Genomic DNA, 23,983 nt, shown 5'->3' on the forward strand with positions numbered 1-23,983 from the left:
TAGAACGTGTTGTCGATATTTATTTAAAGTTGCGCATTTTGATGTGACGTCACATTTCTCAAACTCCACCCCCTCCTCGTCACACATCGTCACAAATGTCTGACCCCCCCCCCCAGGTGCGTGACCTCATTTATGGACGGCCCCCTAAGTGGCGGTGACGTCACCACGGCGCCTGTGCCAGGCTAGGTGCACGCTGAGGTCACGGGACAGACCCAGCGGATGCCACGGGTCGACCGAGTTGACTGACCGATGCTTACCGTCTGCGTTCCCCTGCTGTGACAACTTTACTGCGAGCCCTGGGCCTCACCCCCGCACCCCATTCGCCGCCGGCATCACGCGAAGTTGCAAGGGACCGCGTCGAACATATCCCGCCGCCTCGTGACGTCTTGTAGAAGAGGAAACCCCGGATGACGACAATTTCCGCGTGCCGGAGCTGTGGTGGTGAGGCGAGCGTTGAGGTGGTGAGTGGTGAGTGTGGTGAGTGGTGATGGTGGCAGTGGGTAGAGTGGTGAGTGTGAGGGTGGTGAGGGTGGTGAGTGTGGTGAGTGTGGCAGTGGTGAGTGGTGAGCGTGAGGGTGGTGAGTGTGAGAGTGGTGAGCGTGAGCGTGGTGAGTGGTGAGTGTGGTGAGTGTGAGGGTGGTGAGGGTGGTGAGTGTAGTGAGTGTGAGAGTGGTGAGTGTGAGGGTGGTGAGTGTGAGAGTGGTGAGTGTGGTGAGTGTGAGGGTGGTGAGTGTGGTGAGTGTGAGGGAGGGTGGTGAGTGTGGTGAGTGGTGAGTGTGGTGAGGTGGTGAGGGGTGAGTGTGGTGATGGTGTTGGTGTGTGAGTGAGTGTGGGAGTGGTGAGTGTGAGGGTGGTGAGTGTGGTGAGTGGTGAGGGTGGGAGTGGTGAGTGTGAGGGTGGTGAGTGTGGTGAGTGGTGAGCGTTGAGGGTGGTGAGTGTGGTGAGTGGTGAGTGTGGTGAGTGGCGAGCGTTGAGGGTGGTGAGTGTGGTGAGTGGTGAGTGTGACAGTGGTGAGAGGCGAGCGTTGAGGGTGGTGAGTGTGGTGAGTGGTGAGTGTGAGAGTGGTGAGTGTGGTGAGTGTGGTGAGAGGCGAGCGTTGAGGGTGGTGAGTGTGGTGAGTGGCGAGTGTGAGAGTGGTGAGTGTGGTGAGTGGTGAGTGTGGGAGTGGTGAGTGTGGTGAGTGGTGAGTGTAGTGAGTGTGAGGGTGGTGAGTGGTGAGTGTGGTGAGTGGTGAGTGTGGTGAGAGGCGAGCGTTGAGGGTGGTGAGTGTGGTGAGTGGCGAGCGTTGAGGGTGGTGAGTGTGGTGAGTGGTGAGTGTGGTGAGTGGCGAGCGTTGAGGGTGGTGAGTGTGGTGAGTGGTGAGTGTGACAGTGGTGAGAGGCGAGCGTTGAGGGTGGTGAGTGTGGTGAGTGTGAGAGTGGTGAGTGTGGTGAGTGTGGTGAGTGGTGAGTGTAGTGAGTGTGAAGGTGGTGAGTGGTGAGTGTGGTGAGTGGCGAGCGTTGAGGGTGGTGAGTGTGGTGAGTGGCGAGTGTGAGAGTGGTGAGTGTGGTGAGTGGTGAGTGTGGGAGTGGTGAGTGTGGTGAGTGGTGAGTGTGGTGAGAGGCGAGCGTTGAGGGTGGTGAGTGTGGTGAGTGTGAGGGTGGTGAGTGGCGAGCGTTGAGGGTGGTGAGTGTGGTGAGTGGTGAGTGTGGTGAGTGGTGAGTGGCGAGCGTTGAGGGTGGTGAGTGTGGTGAGTGGTGAGTGTGACAGTGGTGAGAGGCGAGCGTTGAGGGTGGTGAGTGTGGTGAGTGGTGAGTGTGAGAGTGGTGAGTGTGGTGAGTGGTGAGTGTGGGAGTGGTGAGTGTGGTGAGTGGTGAGTGTGGTGAGTGGCGAGCGTTGAGGGTGGTGAGTGTGGTGAGTGGTGAGTGGTGAGTGTGGTGAGTGGCGAGCGTTGAGGGTGGTGAGTGTGGTGAGTGGTGAGTGTGACAGTGGTGAGAGGCGAGCGTTGAGGGTGGTGAGTGTGGTGAGTGGTGAGTGTGACAGTGGTGAGAGGCGAGCGTTGAGGGTGGTGAGTGTGGTGAGTGGTGAGTGTGAGAGTGGTGAGTGTGGTGAGTGGTGAGTGTGGGAGTGGTGAGTGTGGTGAGTGGTGAGTGTAGTGAGTGTGAAGGTGGTGAGTGGTGAGTGTGGTGAGTGGTGAGTGTGGTGAGAGGCGAGCGTTGAGTGTGGTGAGTGGTGAGTGTGAGGGTGGTGAGTGGCGAGCGTTGAGGGTGGTGAGTGTGGTGAGTGGTGAGTGTGGTGAGTGGCGAGCGTTGAGGGTGGTGAGTGTGGTGAGTGGTGAGTGTGACAGTGGTGAGAGGCGAGCGTTGAGGGTGGTGAGTGTGGTGAGTGGTGAGTGTGACAGTGGTGAGAGGCGAGCGTTGAGGGTGGTGAGTGTGGTGAGTGGTGAGTGTGAGAGTGGTGAGTGTGGTGAGTGGTGAGTGTGGGAGTGGTGAGTGTGGTGAGTGTAGTGAGTGTGAGGGTGGTGAGTGGTGAGTGTGGTGAGAGGCGAGCGTTGAGGGTGGTGAGTGTGGTGAGTGGTGAGTGTGACAGTGGTGAGTGGCGAGCGTTGAGGGTGGTGAGTGTGGTGAGTGGTGAGTGTGACAGTGGTGAGAGGCGAGCGTTGAGGGTGGTGAGTGTGGTGAGTGGTGAGTGTGAGAGTGGTGAGTGTGGTGAGTGGTGAGTGTGGGAGTGGTGAGTGTGGTGAGTGTAGTGAGTGTGAGGGTGGTGAGTGGTGAGTGTGGTGAGAGGCGAGCGTTGAGGGTGGTGAGTGTGGTGAGTGGTGAGTGTGGGAGTGGTGAGGGTGGTGAGTGTGAGAGTGGTGAGTGTGAGGGTGGTGAGTGTGAGAGTGGTGAGTGTGGTGAGGGTGGGAGTGTGACAGTGGTGAGTGTGAGAGTGGTGAGTGTGAGAGTGGTTGAGTGTGGTGAGTGTGAGAGTGGTGAGTGTGAGAGTGGTGAGTGTGGTGAGGGTGGGAGTGTGATAGTGGTGAGTGTGAGAGTGGTGAGTATGAGAGTGGGGAGTGTGGTGAGTGTGAGAGTGGTGAGTGTGAGAGTGGTGAGTGTGGTGAGTGTGAGAGTGGTGAGTGTGAGAGTGGTGAGTGTGGGAGTGGTGAGTGTGGGAGTGGTGAGTGTGAGTGTGGTGAGTGTGAGAGTGGTGAGTGTGAGAGTGGTGAGTGTGGTGAGTGTGGTGAGTGTGACAGTGGTGAGAGTGGTGAGTGTGAGTTTGGTGAGTGTGAGGGTGGTGAGAGTGCTGAGGGTGGTGAGAGTGGTGAGTGTGAGTGTAGTGACTCCATGTGGTGAGTATGAGAGCGAGTGAGTTGTGGTTGAGAGCAGTGGCCACAACCCCACATGTTGTCGATCTTTGCCCCCCCCCCCTCTCACCCCCCTCTCACCCCCCCCCTCACCCCCCCCTTCACCCCGCTGCTGCTGGCACGCTGACGAGGAAGCAGAAGCATGGACGAGGACGAGGGCATGGGGGGGGAGGTGGACTTGCGGCAGGACGACGGTGGCGGCGAGGACGCCGTGGCGCTCAGCGTCACCGTGACGGGGCTGGAGGGCGCCGCGCTGTCGTCGGAGCTGCTGGCGATGTACTTCGAGAACAAGAAGCGGTCGGGAGGGGGGCCCGTGGCCGACGTCAGCGTGACCCCCAATCGAGAGGCACGAGTCACTTTCAAAAGTGTGGAAGGTACAAAGGCGATGACGACGATGATGAAGACGACGATGATGATGACGACGACGACGATGATGACGACGACGACGACGACGACGACGATGATGACGACGACGACGACGATGATGACGACGACGATGATGACGATGATGAAGACGATGATGAAGACGACGACGATGACGACGACGATGATGACGACGACGATGCCGCCTCGTCGTTTGTTCATAATACAAGGAGGGGTCTTTTTTTGGGGGAGTTAGATCGCGTAAATTATAAACGTGTCAGTGTTCGTTAGGACGCTGTCTTTCCGACAGCTCTAACAGCTCTGTTCTTCACCTGAGCTTGACGGCTGCTTGTGTTGTGGCTGAAACGTCGTGAGAATTTTATTACGTTTTATTTGTATTATTTTCCTTCTACGTGACCTTACCGAAAGATCCAAGAATATGAATATAAATGCGTCGTTAAACCCGCCACCAGCCGACACAGCCAATTAGCGAGGATTGTCACGTGGACAGAACGTGACAATTTGTTAGTTTTTGTCAGTATGGGCGGCAGGGTGGAGGGCGGGCGCTGTAGTTTGACACTTGTGCCTCGAAAAAGAAGTTCCTTGATTCGATTCCCGACTTGAGAGATTATCTTAGTGGGGTTTGTGTGTTCTCCCCCCGTTGTGCATGGGTTTTCCTCCCTGTTCTGCATCGGTTTTCTTCCACAGCTCAATTACACGCAATGTAAACTCGCATTGTCCACGAACATCCCATGCTGAAAAGTTTTACCCTCAAACGACTCAACTGGGATTTCGCACAGCAATGTCGACCCCGACGGCGAAAACTTGGCAGGACCCTCCTCAAAAAATCTTAAGAGTGATGCTTTCCTGGATGAACAATCAGAACAATACCAAAATACAGCCGCGACTCCAACCGGTCTTGCAGCAGCAGCAGCAGCAACCTCGCTTAAGCTGTGGCGCTTTCTGGTGACGTGTGCAGACATGCGGGCGGTGTTGAGGCAGACGGAGCACAGCCTGTGTGGCGTCCCTCTGCGGGTGTCACAGTGCCTCCCCCTCGACCCCACCAAAGTGCTGCTTGTGGGCCTGAAGCCGACGACGCAGGTGGAGGTGCTCCAGCTGTACGTGGAGGCTCTGAGCGGGGCCAGCGCCGAGGACTTCGCTCTGCACTACGGAGCCGGCAGAACCTCGGCTCTCGTGCACTTTCACAAGGGGCCGCCACCTCTTGGTGGGTCGCTGATAAAAGCAAGACCCTGAGGGCCGTGACGTCACCCTCGACGGTCAATGTGCCCTAAAACACACACACACACACGGAGCTGTAAATAACAATGATACTAAAGACGTACACTTTTTAACCCGCGGTTTTCATTCACTCGGAGAGTGAGTGATTCAGGGGCGACAAGCAGGAAGGCAGCCAGAACTGGCCCCATCAATTGTCCAAGTTCTACGGTCCTATACTGGGATGTTTGGCCAACTTCAGTAATCAGTGTTTATACGCGTGGGAGAAAACAAAGTACCTGGTTAAAACCCACGCGTGTTCTCCAGTGGTATCTAGCATTACTTGTAACTGCCAACAACTACAAAATACATGTGCATGTATTTTGTATTCAAATATTTCACCTGGCGAACCCCTCCAGTAGAACGTCCCGTTTGTAAGCGTGTCCAGGGTGTCAGTTTGCACACACGGCACACGTAACGACACGAGTACACATTCAAACCTGAAGCTTACACAGTCTACGTTTTTACTGCTAGGAACGAAGTGGACCTGCCTACAATAGATTATATCGTCCGTCCGACCGTCCGTCCGACCGTGTAGCAACATCGCCCCCTACTGCAAACACTTGGCATGACCCTACAAAAACCTTTAGACTCAGTGACGCTTTCCTGGCTAAACAAGTGTAACATTCCCTTATAATTCCCTCAGATAGCTTTTAATTAAAACATTTACATTAATGAGGCTTTCCTGGCTAAACAAGTGTAACATTCCCTTATAATTCTCTGAGATAGCTTTTAATTAAAACTTTTAAAATCAAATTTTACTCACAGCGCCCTAAAGCCTACAGCTAGGCATAAAGCCTCGAACTACGCCTATCACTCTCCCTTCGTATCGTACCCCCGCGTGTGTGCAAGGGAGTTAATGTTTAACAATGTTACATTCCCTGATGCTTTTAAATAGAAACATTTAAATTTAAAGCTTTTACATAAATAATAAAAACATTTAATTGTAAAATTAACTCACGGCGGCCTAAAGCCTACAGCTAGGCCTAAAGCCTAGAACTTGGCCTCAACCTCTCCCTTCGTATCATACCCCCGCGTGTGTGAAAGGGAGTTAATGTTTTACAATGTTACATTCCCTGATGTTTTAAATAGAAACATTTACATTCAAAGCTTTTACATAAATAATTAAAACATTTAAATTACAAATTAACTCACAGCGGCCTAACGCCTACAGCTAGGTCTAAAGCCTAGAACTAGGCCTCACACTCTCCCTTCGTATCGTCCGATTCGGTGTAGCAACATCGCCCCCTACTGCAAACACTTGGCAGGACCCTACAAAAACCTTTAGACTCAGTGGGGCTTTCCTGGCTAAACAAGTGTAATAATACATTATGTTTATATTCTTTGGTTATTCGTTCCTACCAGCCCACCCCGCAGGGTCCTGTTACACCAGTCAAACACATCAACAATTCAACGGTGTACACCGCCTGGTTCATATGGACTGTGCTCTACCTGTAACAGTCGTGCTGTGTGACGTATTTAGTAGAGACTGGCAGCATAAATTTTGATTTAAAGCTTTCGTGACTGCAGGGATTCATATTCTTGGTTGTTTCGGTAAAGTCACGTAGAAGGGAAACAATAAAATAATAAAAATATAAAACAATAAAATTATCACGACGTATCGATTGCAACACAAGCAATCATCATCAGGTGTGAAAACCACAGTAAAAATAAATGTCACACCTGATGATGATTGCTTGTGTTGCAATCGAAACGTGAGAATTTTATTTTATATTTTTATTATTTTATTGTTTCCCTTCTAGGTGACTTTACTGGCAGCATAGTTTCGTGAGTCTGGTAATGCGTTCGTTGCTGATGCAGCTCCGCATCTGAGCAAGAGTGTGCCTGTCCAGGTTTCTCTCTGACTGTCCCAAGAGGATACAGTGCTTTGCTCTTGGAACAGAATAACATTTGTGAACTATATTTGCATTTCAAGAAATGTCAAAGCTTCGTTTCTACGGCGGACGGCTGCGTGAAGCGCTGATAATGGCGCGCACTTCGATTTCCCATCAGAGTTGAAGCTGTTCGTGCGTCGATGCGAGGAGCGTTGCCTGGAGGGAGCGCGGCTGCGTGCCGAGTGGGTGCCGGTCACCCCACGCCTGTGGGTAGGAAACCTGGACCCCACCGTGTGCCAGGACTTGGTGATGCTGTACTTTGAGAGCCGGCAGAGCGGCGGCGGTGCGGTACAGGACGTGGCTCTGTCGCCACTTGGAGGCCACGCCGTCGTCACCTTCTACAGCGACAAAGGTCTGGATTTCGATTTAAAGCTTTCGTGACTGCAGGGATTCATCTTCTTGGTTCTTTCGGTCAAGTCACGTAGAAGGGAAATAATAAACATAAAAACATTTTTTCGATTTAAAGCTTTTGTGACTGCAAGGATTCATCTTCTTGGTTCTTTCGGTAAAGTCACGTAGAAGGGAAATAATAAAATAATAAAAATAAAAACTGAATTTCGATTTAAAGCTTTCGTGCTTGCAGGGATTCATCTTCTTGGCTCTTTCGGTAAAGTCACGTAGAAGGGAAATAATAAAACAATAAAATTAAAGCATTATTAAATAATTATATTATTTTGAATACTAATAATTTTAAAGAATAAAAATAAAACATGACAATACAATATCATAATTTTATTATTTTAAAGCATAATAAAATAACATAATTATTTTTATTTATTTTATTCTTTCCCTTCTACGTGACTTTACCGAAAGAACCAAGAAGATAAAAACATAATATTGTATTATGTTTTATTTTTAAATAATAAAAATCAAACATAATATTTTATTATGTTTAATTTTTTTTATTTTATTATTTCCCTTCTACGTGACTTTACCGAAAGAACCAAGAAGATGAAAGGTCTGAATGTCCACACAGCAGTAAAGCAGCAGTACCATGCGGCCTTCGCCAGGTTATGTAATGCACTAAGCAGTGCTAAGGTCGTGCCATAAGAAGCCAGGGTTCGAATCAGAGGTCGCAACCGGGTACCCGATACCCGTACCCTACCCGATACCCGGCTACCCGTACCCGGCCGCAACATGGCTTCATTCCAGAGGTCGCAATCAGGTACCCGATACCTGTACCCTACCCGTACCCGGCCGGATACGGGTAGGGTACGGGTACCGCCGGGTACGGATGGGTACCCGTTTGCGACCTTGGTGCGGCCGGGTACGGGTAAGGAATCAAAACCCGTTTGCGACCTCTGGTTCGAATCCGGGCAGTTTAACCAGGCTCGGTTTAACCAGGCTCGTCTTATTTCAGTCAAGTAAGAGCACAAAGTCTCTCTTGTTTTATTACACTTGTTTACCCAGGAAAGCCTCACCAAGCCTAAAGACTCTGGGGGGTTTTTGCCAAGCTTTGACAGTAGGGGGCGATGTTGCTTTAAATCATCTCACGGGTAATTTGTAGTGGTTTTTTTTTCTTTGGAAGGAACCAGAAAAGCCACAGCAAACCCATGAAAAACCGGAGAGACCATGCAACCTCCATACAGGAAGGCCGCCATAGTTTGGAATTGAACCTGGGTACTTCCTGCTGTGTGGCACGAGTGTTACCACCACCATCACCCTGCCGGCCAGTATACATTTCGTTTGTGACTTGATATTCAGTCATCCACAGTTTTGAGGATTAATATTGGTAAAAAAAAATGTTTGTTTTTCTTTTTTTTTTACCTACGTGACTTTACCGAAAAAAAACAAAAAGTATGAATCCTTGCAGTCACGAAAACTTCAAATCTAGATTCTCATCTCGATGTTTTTCCCAGCGAACTGCGGAGCAGTGAGCGGTGAGCATGGTGAGTGATTCCACCAGGACATTGCGACAATGGAGAAACGCTATCAGGGCAAATGGAGCCCATCAATGCTTGCAGACTATTGCTGGACAGTGACAAGAAGGGCTCCATTTAATGAATAGAAGAGACAAGCCAGAAAGCGCTTAGTAGACCCTGAATAAGGACTAAACTATGTACTTATATATACATAATAGTTTTTTGCCTTTTGTTTCATAATACATTTGATTTATATAACCCTTTTGCTGTTTTTTAAAGTGTTGCATGAACCGAACAGGTCACCTGTTATCATGCTAAGCAACCATAAACACATTAAAAGTCCGAGGGTTACAATGTATGAGTAAAACTCTATCTACACAATATACATAGACGTAAAATGTAAAAACTTTAATATCTTGGGAACAGTAGCCAATCAGTTGATTTTATTGTCACATTTGAACTCAGCACATCAAAATCCATAATAAACAGCACATTTCATCTCTGAAGCAGTCTAACAAGTTGTAGACCAAATTTCGATTTAAAGCTTTCGTGACTGCAGGGATTCATCTTCTTGGTTCTTTCGGTAAAGTCAAGTAGAATTGAAATAATAAAGTAATAAAAATAAAACATAATAAAATAATTCTCACGACGTTTCGGCCACAACGCAAGTATCCGTCCTCAGGTGGAGAACAGGTCTGTCGAGGAGACAGATTCTACGTGACTTTACCGAAAGAACCAAGAAAATTGTAGAGCAGTTCAATTGTTCGAAGAAACACTTTTGAGGTCTCACATTTTGGGTAATTTCCTGACAGGACATATGGCCCAGCTGGCCTTCAGACTTTCAGGAGGCTAAACATCAAATGTATTTCCTGCTCAAATGGGTATTGAGGTGGTGATCGTCTCTTGTTTACAGCCCAGAGCTGGTGGTGCAAATTCCCCATTTCATTGGCGTGGGTGAGAAATATCCATAGGCCAACCGCAGTTAACTTCCCCATCGACTGCTACTTATTTTATCAACCCAAAAAGGGACGAAAGCCTGAGTCACCTGACCAGTTGATATTGCTGTTAAACTTGAGAGAGAAACAACTGCAAGGTTGGGGCCGAAACGTCGTGAGAATTATTTTATTATGTTTTATTTTTATTATTTTATTATTTCCCTTCTACGTGACTTTACCGAAAGAACCAAAAAGAAGGTTTAAAATGTGAGTGGATATGATTGTGGTGTGATTCTCGCGTGCAGTGGTGGACCAAGTGCTCCGACAAACTCACACCCTTCACAATCGTCGCCTCGAGGTGAAACCGTATTTCCTGCAGCTGGAGGAGGGTCCTTCGGACGAAAGCATGGACGACACTGCAGCGGGAATGCACGAGCGGTCGAGAGGTGGCGGCACAGCGCACTGCGAGAGGGACACGCGCAATGGGAACGCCGGCCCGAGAGATGGCGGCACAGCTTCGGCAGAATTCACGGAGACCGTTGTTCTCAAAGCGAGCCTTGCGTATTTGTCGCCTTTGCTACAGCAAGTCATCGGCTCAATGGAAAATGGATTTGAAGGCCTGAAAATCAAGGTTTTGCAAAATGAGATACAGATAACCGGCACAAATCGCAGTGACATTATGGAAGCCAAGTGTCGCCTGTTGACACTGTTGAGTGAAGTAATAGAAATACCTTGGGCAGTCGATTCCAAATTATTGGCATTTTTGAAAAAGAGCAACGTGTCTAAATATATTGGAAACGTTTGTAATGAGGAGAAGATTAATGCCATTTACAGGGTGACCGATTCCTCCGTGCAGATTGGCTCGTTTGGGGAAGAAAGCGGCAACTCCCTCAAGGAAGCCATCTCTGACAGGGTGCACAGTTTCCAATTGCCTTTGCCATCCGACCAGGCCGCGGTCATGTCAACGCAGGAATGGTCAGAGTTTGTGCAGGGCCTTGAGGTGGCAGGGCCAGTCCACTTTGAATGTGGGGATGGGCACATGGAGGTAACCGCACTGCGTGAACTGCAAGCTTGTGTCCAGGCGAAGGTGGTAACGTTCCTGCGGGAGCACGCCGTGGTGGAGAGCGTGTTCCCCATGGAGGAAGCCGTGCTGGATTTCCTGCAGGAGCATTACACGAGCATCCTGCAGCAGATCAGCGAGCAGATAACACTCATCCCTGTGATGGAGCCTCCCGTCATTGGCTTGAAGGTATTGTGAAATCGTTGAGTACTTGCAGGAATATAACAAAGATGCCTCTTTTGCAATTGTGCTCCAGGCTGGCCACGTGGCCGATGGAGGCGATGCGGCACAGTGGTAACGCGTTCATCGCTTGTTGCAGAGGTTCACCGTTCGAATCTCCGACGTCTGTCTTGCCTTGTGAATGTGCTGCTCTCTCAATGCGTTTGTAATTCTGTGGTTGCGTGGAAATATTTATTTCAACAATGTCTGTTTTTATTTGGGACCTGTTTTCTATGAGCTTTCTTCTTTTGATGTGACCGTTTCCACTGAATGAAATTCCTTTTCACAATAAATACAATGCTGATATTTAATTCTCATGCGCCTGCTATGGGATCTTGTTTATGCTATTTGGTTGGTACTTGGTGGAAACATTTCACAAATCCACCCGATGCGATTAGTTGACCTCTAAACATCCAATAACTTTGGTTCCCCTATATTTGTGTGAACAATTTATTGGCACGTGTGTTGTCCCGTGGATGTGTGACCGTTAAAGTCAGCTCATGCCTTTCTAACAGATGAATGGGAAATTATTCACATTTTAGGGGCCTAATTTCTGGGTAGAAATGCCGACGTAAATTTGGTCTGTAAAACTTTTACAGCTGCACATGGCTGTCTAAGAGCCACCATCAATTTTCTTGTTGCTGCTTGCATGTATGATGATGCGTGTGTCTTCTTATGCCTCTATAATTCCTCACCCAATAGTTTTACCAAGTTCTGCGTCTCCTGCATTTTGTTGGGCAGCTTTATTATTTTCCTATCATTCATCGAATTCACCGCGATGCGATTTCAAATATATTGCTTCGCCCTTGCGAGCACGCAAGACCACGTTTACATGCGTGTGTCTTTATGGGTCATTTCCACCTGCTGGTTAAATAAAGATCGGAATGGATCCAATTGCATTGCGTGCTCTTTTGTTTAACTTTGAACTTTCAACATCTTCAGTTACGATGATGCCACTCTATAGGAATAGGAATGACATCCGGTTCACCATCTTGTTTCTCTAGAGATACCATTTTAGTATGTCTGGATCCATGATGTAGAATTTTTTTTTGCACCGTACATATTTGTCTTTTTTTGCACCGTACGAAGCCAACCATGCTGATCGGAGGTGCAGGGTCAAGTAATGGTCGATAAGATGAGTTCTACTTTTTAGGGAAATCAATAGTGGCCTCCCTCTGGATACACTCGCTCCCCGGCATAAGAATGTGGAATTTCCACCACTGGCTCAGGGCTGTAAACTGTAAATGAACACCGCCTCAGTAATGATGAATGGTAATTAACAGGTAATTTATAACCGAGGGTGTATATCCAAGTGTAAGTTTGTCAAGCCATGTTTTAAGTTATTATTCTGCGTGTTTACCCAGGAAAGCCTTACTGAGTGAATACTTTTTCCCAGGAAGATCTTGCCAAGATTTTGCAGTAGGGCGTGATGTTGTTCTGTGTGTAATCCCAATTGCGAAATTTACAGGGGGTTTTGTTTCAGCTTTGGGATGTTTTGCCAATGCCAGTTACATTGCATGATATTATTAGCTATGGGACGAACCAGAGATGCCGGAGGAAACCCATGCATCACAGTAGAGGACATTTCAACTCTACATCGGTGTTAATTCTAGATTTGAAGCTTTCGTGACTGCAAGGATTCATATTCTTAGGTTTTTTTCGGTAAAGTCACTTAGGAGGAGCCAAGGTAGGCCCTGAATATTATTTTTGGGCCTACCTTGGCTCCTCCCACCCTCAACCAGTATATATACAAATACTGTGTTCTTGGAATTTCTCTCACTCGATACAGCTATCGTGCTGTGACGGTTCCACCTGAAGACGGAAGCTTGTGTTGCCACCGAAACGTCGTGATTTTTATTTTATTTTAATTTTACTTTTTTTTTTACCTACATGACTTTACCGAAAAAACCTAAGAATATGAATATCTACATAGGTGCCCGAATCAAGAATCGAACCCAGGCGATTGTTGCTGTGAGGCACGAGCGTTTCCACTGTGCCACCCTGCTGACCCAAGTGTCCTCTCTTGGCATCGATGCCTTTCCACAGATGTATGGGACGGAGGTGTGCTGCGGAAATGTGCGGGAGATTCTGCAGAGCCTGGTGTCGCCCTCCTCGGTGCTGTGCACCACCGTCTCCGTGCCCAGGCCGGGCATCACCCGCCTGCTGTGCCATCACATTGGCCAGGAGCTGCTCTCCCAGACAGAGCAGCAATTCCTCTGTAAGATCCGGCCCAAAGACACCAGCTGGTCCAACTTGCGGCTCCTGGAGAGCTGTTGCACACCAGCGCGACAGGCGAGCGCGGGGGCGCGAGGAGAGGAGGCCGCACCTCGCTTTGTGCGCACGGAAAGCTGCAACTCTCCCAGGTTGAGCCTCCCTGCAGGTAACGCTTCGTACAGATGCAGGATGGTGCATTCCCTTCACTGCTGCTGGGTTCGTACAGGGGATGAATGCAGCACTGGGATTCATTTGCAATGATCATGATTTAGTGTAATTTGTATTGGTGCCATTATTATTGTCTATATAGTCTCAGGTTCTTTAGGAACTCAGGATACAGGCCATCATATCCCTGTGCCTTGTTGGACTTGGTGGCCCTCTGGGCCACTTCGTATGTATGTAGTTGAACTTATTTCGCGGCGTATGTAGCCAACAGTGCTAATCGACAGTGTTACGATCTTGTTAGACCTGCTGCTTGCAATAATTATTAACAGAGTTGTTGCTGGACAACTGGTTTGGTAAGCTTGTTGATTGGTGCATTTGAACAGGACAGTATGTGGGAAGCCACAACATTCGCTGTCGTCTTTTGTGGTCTGTGCTTTGTTGGTTTTGAGGAACCGAGGTTTTGGAGGAGTTATCAGGTGTTACAGCAGGAGTGAGTTAGCTCCAAGTCTGCAATGAAGTCTTCCCAATGTTTTCTTCACGCAGAGTTCAAGGATTACAGCAGTGCAGTGCTCTTATCTTGGTCACCAGGGAGGTGCTTTTAAAAAAGGTTTTAACGAATCTCACAAGGATAGTTTTGAGTTAAATTAGGGAAAGACAAAAAAATCCGGTTGGGTTTTGGGACACATTAACAAACAGGGTTGATTGCTTCTAGATTTGAAGCTTTCGTGACTGCAAGGAATCATCTTCTTAGGTTTTTTCGGTAAAGTCACGTAGAAAGTAAAATAAAATAAAAACAAAAATCACGACGTTTCGGAGGCAACACAAGTCTCCGTCATCAGGTGGGACCGTCACAGCCAGATTAGCTGTATCAAGTGAGGCAATGATTCAAGATGTAATCCCTTAAAAGCGATTTGAGGGGGGAGGGAGAGGGAGGGGGGAGCTCATCAGACTATGGTAGCCAATGAAAGGAACGTATCGGGAGGGAGGGGGGGCGAGGCCAAAAGGGTGGGCGATGGACGTGGAAGCGCTTGTGCGCAAGCGGCCAATTACTGCACACGCCAACACAATGGAGCGATTGTGCGCAAGCGGCCAGCCACTGCACCCCCGCCAACACAATGGGCAGAGAGGAGGAGGGGAGGTCTAATACACATGATAGACAAAAGAACGAAAATGATGATGGGTACAAACTTAGGGGGAGCTCATCAGACTATGGTAGCCAATGAATGGAACGTATCGGGAGGGAGGGGGGGGGCGGGGGGGGGGGCGAGGCCAAAAGGGTGGGCGACGGACGTGGAAGCGCTTGTGCGCAAGCGGCCAATTACTGCACACGCCAACACAATGGAGAGAGAGGGGGAGGGGGGGTCTGATACACATGATAGACAAAAGAACGAAAATGCCCATGTTTATACCAATGCTGGCTGAACAATGAAGAGAGTACTGTTAAAATAACTGGGGATGTTAACACTCGGTAAAGTACAGTAAAATAGTGCCTGTCAGATAAGATGGTCCAAAAAATTTGTGATTAATTCTTTTTTGCGTGGTTGATAACATCTTTCCAATGATTACTAAGTTTGTACCCATCATCACGGTTGAAATTATGTCTGTGTTTGTATATTTGTATGGCTTCGTGTACAAACCTTTGATGGTAGCCGGGAGGTTTGCAGAGAACCTTGGTCTCGGAAAAGACAATTTCATGAGAGCCCACCGAGTTGTAGCAATGATCGGCCACGGCAGAAGAATCAGTTCTGCCGTGTTTCAGATCTGACTTGTGCTCGCGGACACGATCAGAAACATAACGTTTCGTTTCTCCAATGTAGCAATCACCACAAATGCAACTCAATTTGTAGACTCCAGGATACTGTAAGTCAGGAACGACATCCTTCACAGATAGAATCAGATCACGGATTTTATGCACTGTACTGAATCGGACTTGGATCTTATGTTTGTTTAGAATTTTGGAGATCTTTTTGGTCACGCCAGCTATGTATGGTAACGTGATGGTTTTGGTCGGAGTTTCATGTGGCTGTCTCTCCCACCACACAGAAACAGCCACATGAAACTCCGACCAAAACCATCACGTTACCATACATAGCTGGCGTGACCAAAAAGATCTCCAAAATTCTAAACAAACATAAGATCCAAGTCCGATTCAGTACAGTGCATAAAATCCGTGATCTGATTCCATCTGTGAAGGATGTCGTTCCTGACTTACAGTATCCTGGAGTCTACAAATTGAGTTGCATTTGTGGTGATTGCTACATTGGAGAAACGAAACGTCATGTTTCTGATCGTGTCCGCGAGCACAAGTCAGATCTGAAACACGGCAGAACTGATTCTTCTGCCGTGGCCGATCATTGCTACAACTCGGTGGGCTCTCATGAAATTGTCTTTTCCGAGACCAAGGTTCTCTGCAAACCTCCCGGCTACCATCAAAGGTTTGTACACGAAGCCATACAAATATACAAACACAGACATAATTTCAACCGTGATGATGGGTACAAACTTAGTAATCATTGGAAAGATGTTATCAACCACGCAAAAAAGAATTAATCACAAATTTTTTGGACCATCTTATCTGACAGGCACTATTTTACTGTACTTTACCGAGTGTTAACATCCCCAGTTATTTTAACAGTACTCTCTTCATTGTTCAGCCAGCATTGGTATAAACATGGGCATTTTCGTTCTTTTGTCTATCATGTGTATCAGACCCCCCCTCCCCCTCTCTCTCCATTGTGTTGGCGTGTGCAGTAATTGGCCGCTTGCGCACAAGCGCTTCCACGTCCGTCGCCCACCCTTTTGGCCTCGCCCCCCCCCCGCCCCCCCCCTCCCTCCCGATACGTTCCATTCATTGGCTACCATAGTCTGATGAGCTCCCCCTAAGTTTGTACCCATCATCATTTTCGTTCTTTTGTCTATCATGTGTATTAGACCTCCCCTCCTCCTCTCTGCCCATTGTGTTGGCGGGTGCAGTGGCTGTCCGCTTGCGCACAATCGCTCCATTGTGTTGGCGTGTGCAGTAATTGGCCGCTTGCGCACAAGCGCTTCCACGTCCATCGCCCACCCTTTTGGCCTCGCCCCCCCTCCCTCCCGATACGTTCCTTTCATTGGCTACCATAGTCTGATGAGCTCCCCCCTCCCTCTCCCTCCCCCCTCAACTCGCTTTTAAGGGATTACATCTTGAATCATTGCCTCACTTGATACAGCTAATCTGGCTGTGACGGTCCCACCTGATGACGGAGACTTGTGTTGCCTCCGAAACGTCGTGATTTTTGTTTTTATTTTATTTTACTTTCTACGTGACTTTACCGAAAAAACCTAAGAAGAGGGTTGATTGCATTGATGAGCTAGTTTTTCTGAACTGGTAAAACAATACTTAGAATATGAACTCCGCGGGACACAGGATGACTGGCGTTCATATTCTATGCCCCGTGGTCCAGGTTTGTCTCAAGAGTTTTTAACTACACGCTGTCCGCTTCACAGTGCATGTTAGAGGTCCCCTGACGTCGTTCAAAAAGAGTTGGCCGTTGTGTGCCGGGGTCAGGGTACAAATTTGAAAAATGACCCATAAATGACTCGTGATTGCACAGCAATCATCGTCCCCTACTGGAAGACTAATGCCACTCGCAGGGTAGTGCTGAGTCACCTTGTGCAGCACAGGGACAGTTGCCATCAGTGAATGGGTCCCCTGTGCAAAAACAAAAAGAGAATCCACTCGGAGACGTTTTGTTACGTTATTGTGCAATGTAGATGCGATTCTTGGCCTTGCCCTGCAGGGAATTGAATCGAGCAGTAATTATTGTTCACGATTCCTGTAATGCGCAGAACATCTGATAATGTCAATGTGTTTTCACTAGGTGGCGCTCAACGTGAAACGGCTGAGATTACGAGCATGATCGGCAGCAATGATTCGGTGGAAATAAGTGTGGAGACTGAACGGGGATCCGCCCAGCCTAATAGCATCGGTGGGGAGGTGTGCGGAGAACAGGCTGACAGACCAGAAGCACTCGGTGAAGAAGGTAACCTCGCTCTCATGGAAGCCGGAGGTCAAGATGATCAGGAAAACACATCAGCTGGCGTAGATGCCAGCACAGAGGAGCGTGATTTTGAGCGGGCAAAGGAGCTGTCACTCAGACATTTCCAATCGAATGTGACTCTGAACGAGGAGGAGCAGATTCAGATGGCCATTCAGAATTCCCTCGTACAGGAGGAGAAGATGCGGAGTGAAGAGGAGCTACTGGAGGAAGTATTGCAGCTCTCCACGCAGAACCTGGATAGAGAGAACGAGAATGTCTATCAGTTGGCGCTCAGTCTCTCTGTGTCAGAAACAGCAAATCCCATGACTTGTGAATTTGAAAAGGCCATTGAAATGTCCACGAAAGCCGACACGGACCGACTCTCTCTCCAACCGCAGAGCTTCTCTGACAATATTGAGCTCATCATCTGTGCCGACGCAAGCGGCAGCATCGACCGAATCAAAGATCATTTGGTCAAAAATATCGACGGTTACTTTCACGAGATAAAACTGGAAAACGAATGTTTTAAACAGCTCACGTTGGCGACGAGAAGCACTCTGGAGCGCGAGCACGGGGTGCGGCTCACCGTGGAGGGGAGCAGGCTCAGCCTGTACGGCTGCAAGGTGTTCACAGCGGAGGCCCTGTGCGTCCTCAACGAGCTGCTCGGGAGGGCCGTGCAGGAGCAGCTCGACGCCACCGAGAGGGATCTGATTGGGCGCTCAGTGGAGTGGCTGTGGGGCCCCGAGCCAGGAGTGGCCGTGCCCTACCCCCCCGACGCCACCGTCTACTTGGAGAGAGCGTGGCAGAAGAAGAAACCTCGCGTCAGGGTCCACTTCAATGGTCACTTGCACACCGTTGATTTCCGCAAAATGGAGGAGCTGAGGGAAGGATCCGAAAGATCTGTGAAGATTATCAGGAGAGATCTCGGTCAAGGTAAGAGGCACAGGTCCTCACGGTTTGTCTCATAGCGAACACTACAAGTGCCGTACTGGAAACGAGTTTATCGTCCTGAAAGGTAAATGCAAATTTAGCCATGTGGAGCACTTGAGGACAAATACAGGTAACAGGATAAATAAGCAGATATTGCAGTGCACCGACTGCCCATATCTGTCCCTCCATATAAAAAAAACAATTGTTTTACACATCTCATCAGCCACGCAGCCTTCTGGGAGAACATAATTTTAGCAGCGTTGGTTTGATACAAGCAAATCTGGACAGAATTTGGCATTAAAGGTTTCATCAGCAATCAGACTTTCTTGAGGCAATGCTCGTTAACTGCCAAATGTTCTCTAGCAAGGACCGCCTCTGTTACATATAGGTCCTGCTTTGGCACACTATTTTATAATACACAACACCAAAACAATCGTTATTGTTGTGATTGATATTGCAGATTTGCTGTATCAAGTGAGGCAGGGATTCCAAGATGCAAGTTCTTAAATACAAGTTAAGGGGGAGGGGGGGGGGGATCTTATCAGAATGTGGTAGCCAATGAATGGAACGTATTGGGAGGGGGGGGGGCGGGGCTAAAAGAGAGCACGATGAGTGCGTAGACGTGGACGTGTTTGTGCGCAAGCCCCTGTTGGTGCACATGATGACGTATTGGGAGGGGGGGGGGCTAAAAGAGAGCACGATGAGTGCGTAGACGTGGACGTGTTTGTGCGCAAGCCCCTGTTGGTGCACATGATGACGTATTGGGAGGGGGGGGGGCGGGGCTAAAAGAGAGCACGATGAGTGCGTAGACGTGGACGTGTTTGTGCGCAAGCCCCTGTTGGTGCACATGATGACGTATTGGGAGGGGGGGGGCGGGGCTAAAAGAGAGCACGATGAGTGCGTAGACGTGGACGTGTTTGTGCGCAAGCCCCTGTTGGTGCACATGATGACGTATTGGGAGGGGGGGGGCGGGGCTAAAAGAGCACGATGAGTGCGTAGACGTGGACGTGTTTGTGCGCAAGCCCCTGTTGGTGCACATGATGACGTATTGGGAGGGGGGGGGGCGGGGCTAAAAGAGCACGATGAGTGCGTAGACGTGGACGTGTTTGTGCGCAAGCCCCTGTTGGTGCACATGATGACGTATTGGGAGGGGGGGCGGGGCTAAAAGAGCACGATGAGTGCGTAGACGTGGACGTGTTTGTGCGCAAGCCCCTGTTGGTGCACATGATGACGTATTGGAAGGGGGGAGGGCGGGGCTAAAAGAGAGGACGAGGAGTACGTGGACCTGTTTGACGGTCCCACCTGATGACGGAGACTTGCGTTGCCTCTGAAACGTCGTGTTTTTTATTATTTTATTTCTCTATTTAAAGCTTTCGTGACTGCAGGGATTCATGTTCTTGGTTCTTTCGGTAAAGTCACGTAGAATGGAAATAATAAAACTAAAAAAAATAAAACATAATAAAAATAATTCTCACAACTGCTTGCGTTGTGGCCAAAACGTCGTGAGAATTATTTTATTATGTTTTATTTTTATTATTTTATTATTTCCATTCTACGTGACTTTACCGAAAGAACCAAGAAGATATTTTATTTGCATTAATTTTAATTTTTTACCTACGTGACTTTACCGAAAAAACTAAGAGTATGAATCCTTGCAGTCACGAAAGCTTCAAATCTAGAATTGATATTGCACCTGCTGCAATAACGTCCCCGTGTCTGCGTAGAGAGGGCAATGCTGCGTGGGTATAGGCGCTGCGGGCATACAGGCGGGACGCTTGCACTCCCAGCTCAGTGGCGCTCTCCGTGTGTGTGTGCCTCCCGTCTCGATGTGCGTGCCTCCGCCACAGAACACGGGTCGCTGGCCTCCGCTGAGTGCGTCGCTCTAGTGGATCTGGACGCCGACGACGAGGAGTTCAAGACAATCAAAGATCAGTTTCTTGGATCGCTGGAGAACGTGAACGTTGAAATTCTTCAGGTGACAATTTTAAAAGTTTTATCGTTCTGGCTGCGGACATGGTTGATGGTCAGCACACTGGACATGCAGGCCCAGAGGTTGACGGTTCAATCTCGCGGCACGGCAGTTAAACCAATAGGGTATGTTTTTAAATCCCCCACCTGTCCACCCAGTGGGATGAGCACGCCACAAGGTAGTCGATCGGCCGGTCGCATGGGAAGGGAATAAGTGTGGGTACGCTCTCTTCCGAGACATCTGGCCAGCATGGAAGAGGTAGACCCAACGCGTTCTGGAGGAGCTCTGAAGATGTCCCTCTATTGGAGGTTTTTACGACGTGTTTCTTGCACTGATACGAGTGATTAGGCTCTCGCTGTTTGGAATTCTAGTTCCTCTCCGTGGCAGATTAATGCGACTACTTAAAGTGCAGTGGTGTCAGTGTGGTTGGTGCTTGGATCTAGTGCAGTGTGGATGGTGGCGTTGGTGCTTGGGTCTCTTGTGCAGCGAGGGTGGGGTTGTTTATACCATGGCATAGGGGTTGTTTATTACAGGAGATGAAATGACTGCAGCAGCATTGTGTGCTGCAAGGTTCCAAATGAAAACAGCATGATGCCATGTGAGACGTTGTTGGTTATGTATTTCACAAGTGGAGACGCACTTAGAAATGCTTCAAACGATTTCTACTGGTGCAAGAGTAAGTCTACTGTACTGCATATTACTTTTCGAAAACCCTTTCACTCTTCCAAAATCCAAACCAATCAAATTAATCACTGCTGTGCTTGACGAAGGCTTACCTGCCTTGCATGAAGCATGCCAATGACATTGTGGCATGCAGAATGATGCCAGAACCCTCTGCAACATGCGCACGCCGTGCATGACGACACACACACGCGCACACCGCACGCGTGTTGTGCCTGACAGATCCAGCGGGTGGACAACAGCGTCCTCTACCGGCAATTCCTGCTGAAGAAGCAGCAGATTGAGCGCGAGTGCTCGCAGCGTCCCTGTGAGAGGATCCTGTTCCACGGCACAGCCGACGCAGCGTGCTCCGAGATCAATTTGCACGGCTTCAACCGCAGTTTCTGTGGGAAAAATGGTGAGTGCCATGTGTGGTGCAGTAACACCACCCCGACTAGCCAGACTCGTGACGGGTGGATTCTGGCCCGGGTAGTTGAAAAGTCCAGCTCGCTACCGATGTATTTAACATTTGCGTAAAACAACAACTCTGTCTGCTGTACGTGTTTGCAATTTTCTTAGTGTATAGCGTGTAGTACACGTGTTACCATCGATCCCCACCCCTCCAACCCACTCCCAACAACAACAACACCCCCACCACGATGCTTGTGCCAGACCAGGCACACTCCGAGGCCACGTGATGTGTCGGTGGCTCGCTGACAGGAGGTCATGGGACAAACCCAGGTACCATGGGTTGACTGCCAGATGCACCACCCGTGCCCCCTCCTGTACCAACTGGCTGCATTTTAGCGGCCCTGCGCTCGACACGTTATGAGCTTTGCTCCTCTGCCATCCGCTGTTGCGGGAGGGCGACCTTCCTCCTAACTGCTCAGTAGCGTCCCTCCATCCCACATCCCCCACCAACCCCTCCCCCAAATAGTCTTGAGACTGGGTGAGGATTTCCTGGTTCAACAAGCGCAGGAACAACAACAACAACAATAATAATAACTGACGATACGGATGGCGGTGTGACACATGCATGTGTGCGCGTGTCCCCAGCGGCGCTCTACGGCCAGGGCGTGTACTTTGCGACGAGCGCGCGCATCTCGGTGCGCGACCAGTACTCTCCGCCGGATACCGCGGGCCGCAAGCACGTGTACTTGGCGCGCGTCCTCACCGGCGATTTTGCGCAGGGCCGTGAGAACATGCTCACGCCACCCATCCGGCTTCCGGTCACCGACGGTGGCCCCACTGTGCGGTTCCACAGCGTGGTGGACAACACCGCCCACCCTGACATCTTCATCATCTTCAATGATACGCAGGCCTACCCCGAGCACCTGATCACGTTTCGGTGGACCGCTCCGCTCTGATAGTGCGGCGTTGTCGCCTGCCGTCTGCCTGGACGTGTGCCGGCAACACTCGTGCCTCGTAGCTATAAACCTGAGTTCGATTCCTGACTTGGGCGCTTTTCTGTGTGGGGTTCGTCTGTTCTGCCCCTGGTCTGCATGGGTATTCTGCAGTTTTCTTCTCCCAAGCTTAAAGCATACAACGTAACTTGGTATTGACTAAACGTGCCAATGCTGAAACATCACCTGCAAATCACTCTGTCGGGAATACTCAGAGCAACCGCCCTTTACTGTGAAAACTTGGTTGGACCCTCCTAAAAGTCTGGACTGCTGGGTAAACGAATCCAAATATTACTACAAATATGATTTTACCAACATTTAGTCGGTTATTTTTTTCCATAATTTTTTCCAATGTGTGGTTTCACCGTCTTGTCAGACGACTTAGAATTCGGTCATAAATCTAAGAACGGATTAAAAAACCTTGCAATACATTGCCACGACTTTGTTGCATGACAGTCACACCAATGTTTACTGCTCAGAGCTATGTTTTGCCAATTTATGGGCAGACACAAATATAATAAGATTGTGTTTATACTGGTAGGAGCCTCCTGGTTACACCAGCCCACAGGGGATTATTGTGTCCGTCTGTCCATCGTGCATCCAAAAATGGGAAGGGTGGGGCTGGGTGGAGAGGGGAGGGTGGAGAGGGGCTGGGTGGGGAGGGGCTGGGTGGGGGGGGGTGGGGCTGGGTGGGTGGGGGGTGGGAGGTGGGAGGGGAGGGGAGGGGAGGGTGGGGAGGGGCTGGGTGGGGAGGGTGGGGCTGGGTGGGGGGTGGGAGGGGTGGGGCTGGGTGGGGAGGGGCTGGTCACCCCGTGGTGCCCTTATAAAACTCAACGTTTAACCTACTCACGCCGGCTTGTGCCCGCCCTCACAGTCGGCCATATTTGCGGAATACACCACGCCGCCGTTGACCCTGGCCATTGACCGAGCAACCCAACGTTCCTACCAGCTCCCTCCGCAGGAATGTGTTATGCAGTCTTTGGTGACCAGGACTTCAACACCTCACAGCTTAGAACCCAGTTGTAATAATAACATTGCATTCCTTGGCTGCCACTTCTTAATCATTCTTAGCTGTGAACCCTTCTGCGCTAGGGTTCCTGTCCAAGTTGTCTGAAATGTTGCAGTGATGTCTTAGCCTCCGTGTGTCCTATAATCATACCGCCCTTTAATCATGGGAACTCCGTTGCCAGAAAAAAGGGGAAACCCTATCCTCCCGCTCTTTTTATATCCTTTATATTAAGTTCACTTGCTTGCTTGCTTGCACGCTTACAACCGTGCAAATCTTTCGGTCGTTTTTTAACCCACTTCCCGTGATCCAATCGAGCTGACATTTTGCACACAGGCTCGTTGTGCGTGACAATTTATTTTCGTGAAAAAAAATTCAAAAATTTTCCACTTTTTAGGAAAAAAATAAATTCATATTTAATTTAAAATACCAATGTGATAAAAATGAAACTCTTACTCAAGAAAAACAGAAATGAATAATAAAATAAAACCGATGCCACGCATATAAAGGATTTATAGTGAAAAACTTTGTTTTTACGGGTTATTTTTTTTCATTCTTAAATTCTAAGTATCTTTGTCCGCTTCTCAGTTTTTATCCAGTTTTTTTGTTACTGTCCATCTGGTCACCTCCCTCGTATAAATTAGGGCATCATTGGCATCGATAAGTATATTATTTTCTGGAGATTT

At 49.0% G+C, this 23,983-nt stretch overlaps 2 protein-coding genes across 7 annotated transcripts in view; both read left to right on the top strand.

The window, feature by feature from the left end:
- The window catches only part of LOC144727502 (uncharacterized), an 11,448-nt gene extending 11,037 nt beyond the window's left edge, over window positions 1–411 (top strand). Inside the window, exon 6 of the mRNA XM_078606378.1 lies at window positions 343–411. Coding sequence (XP_078462504.1) covers window positions 343–411 — 69 coding nt within the window. The remainder of the gene's footprint in view (window positions 1–342) is intronic.
- PARP10 (poly(ADP-ribose) polymerase family member 10) lies at window positions 319–22,907 on the top strand. Of its 6 annotated transcripts, none has more exons than XM_078605971.1 (10): window positions 319–468; window positions 3,461–3,699; window positions 4,668–4,913; window positions 6,977–7,210; window positions 9,961–10,904; window positions 12,981–13,314; window positions 17,171–18,262; window positions 20,107–20,234; window positions 21,132–21,306; window positions 21,945–22,907. In XM_078605971.1, exons 2-10 carry the CDS (start codon window positions 3,468–3,470, stop codon window positions 22,253–22,255), a joined length of 3,696 nt encoding a protein of 1,231 aa, XP_078462097.1. In that variant the 5' UTR covers window positions 319–468; window positions 3,461–3,467; the 3' UTR covers window positions 22,256–22,907. The 6 variants fall into 6 exon arrangements, with proteins under 6 accessions (XP_078462097.1, XP_078462100.1, XP_078462099.1 ...); XM_078605974.1 differs by having other exon boundaries at window positions 3,464–3,699; XM_078605973.1 differs by having other exon boundaries at window positions 319–461.
- The last annotated feature ends 1,076 nt before the right edge of the window (window positions 22,908–23,983 follow it).

This window comes from Lampetra planeri, chromosome 25, assembly GCF_965212315.1.
Source record: "Lampetra planeri chromosome 25, kcLamPlan1.2.h2, whole genome shotgun sequence".
NCBI lineage: Eukaryota > Metazoa > Chordata > Hyperoartia > Petromyzontiformes > Petromyzontidae > Lampetra > Lampetra planeri.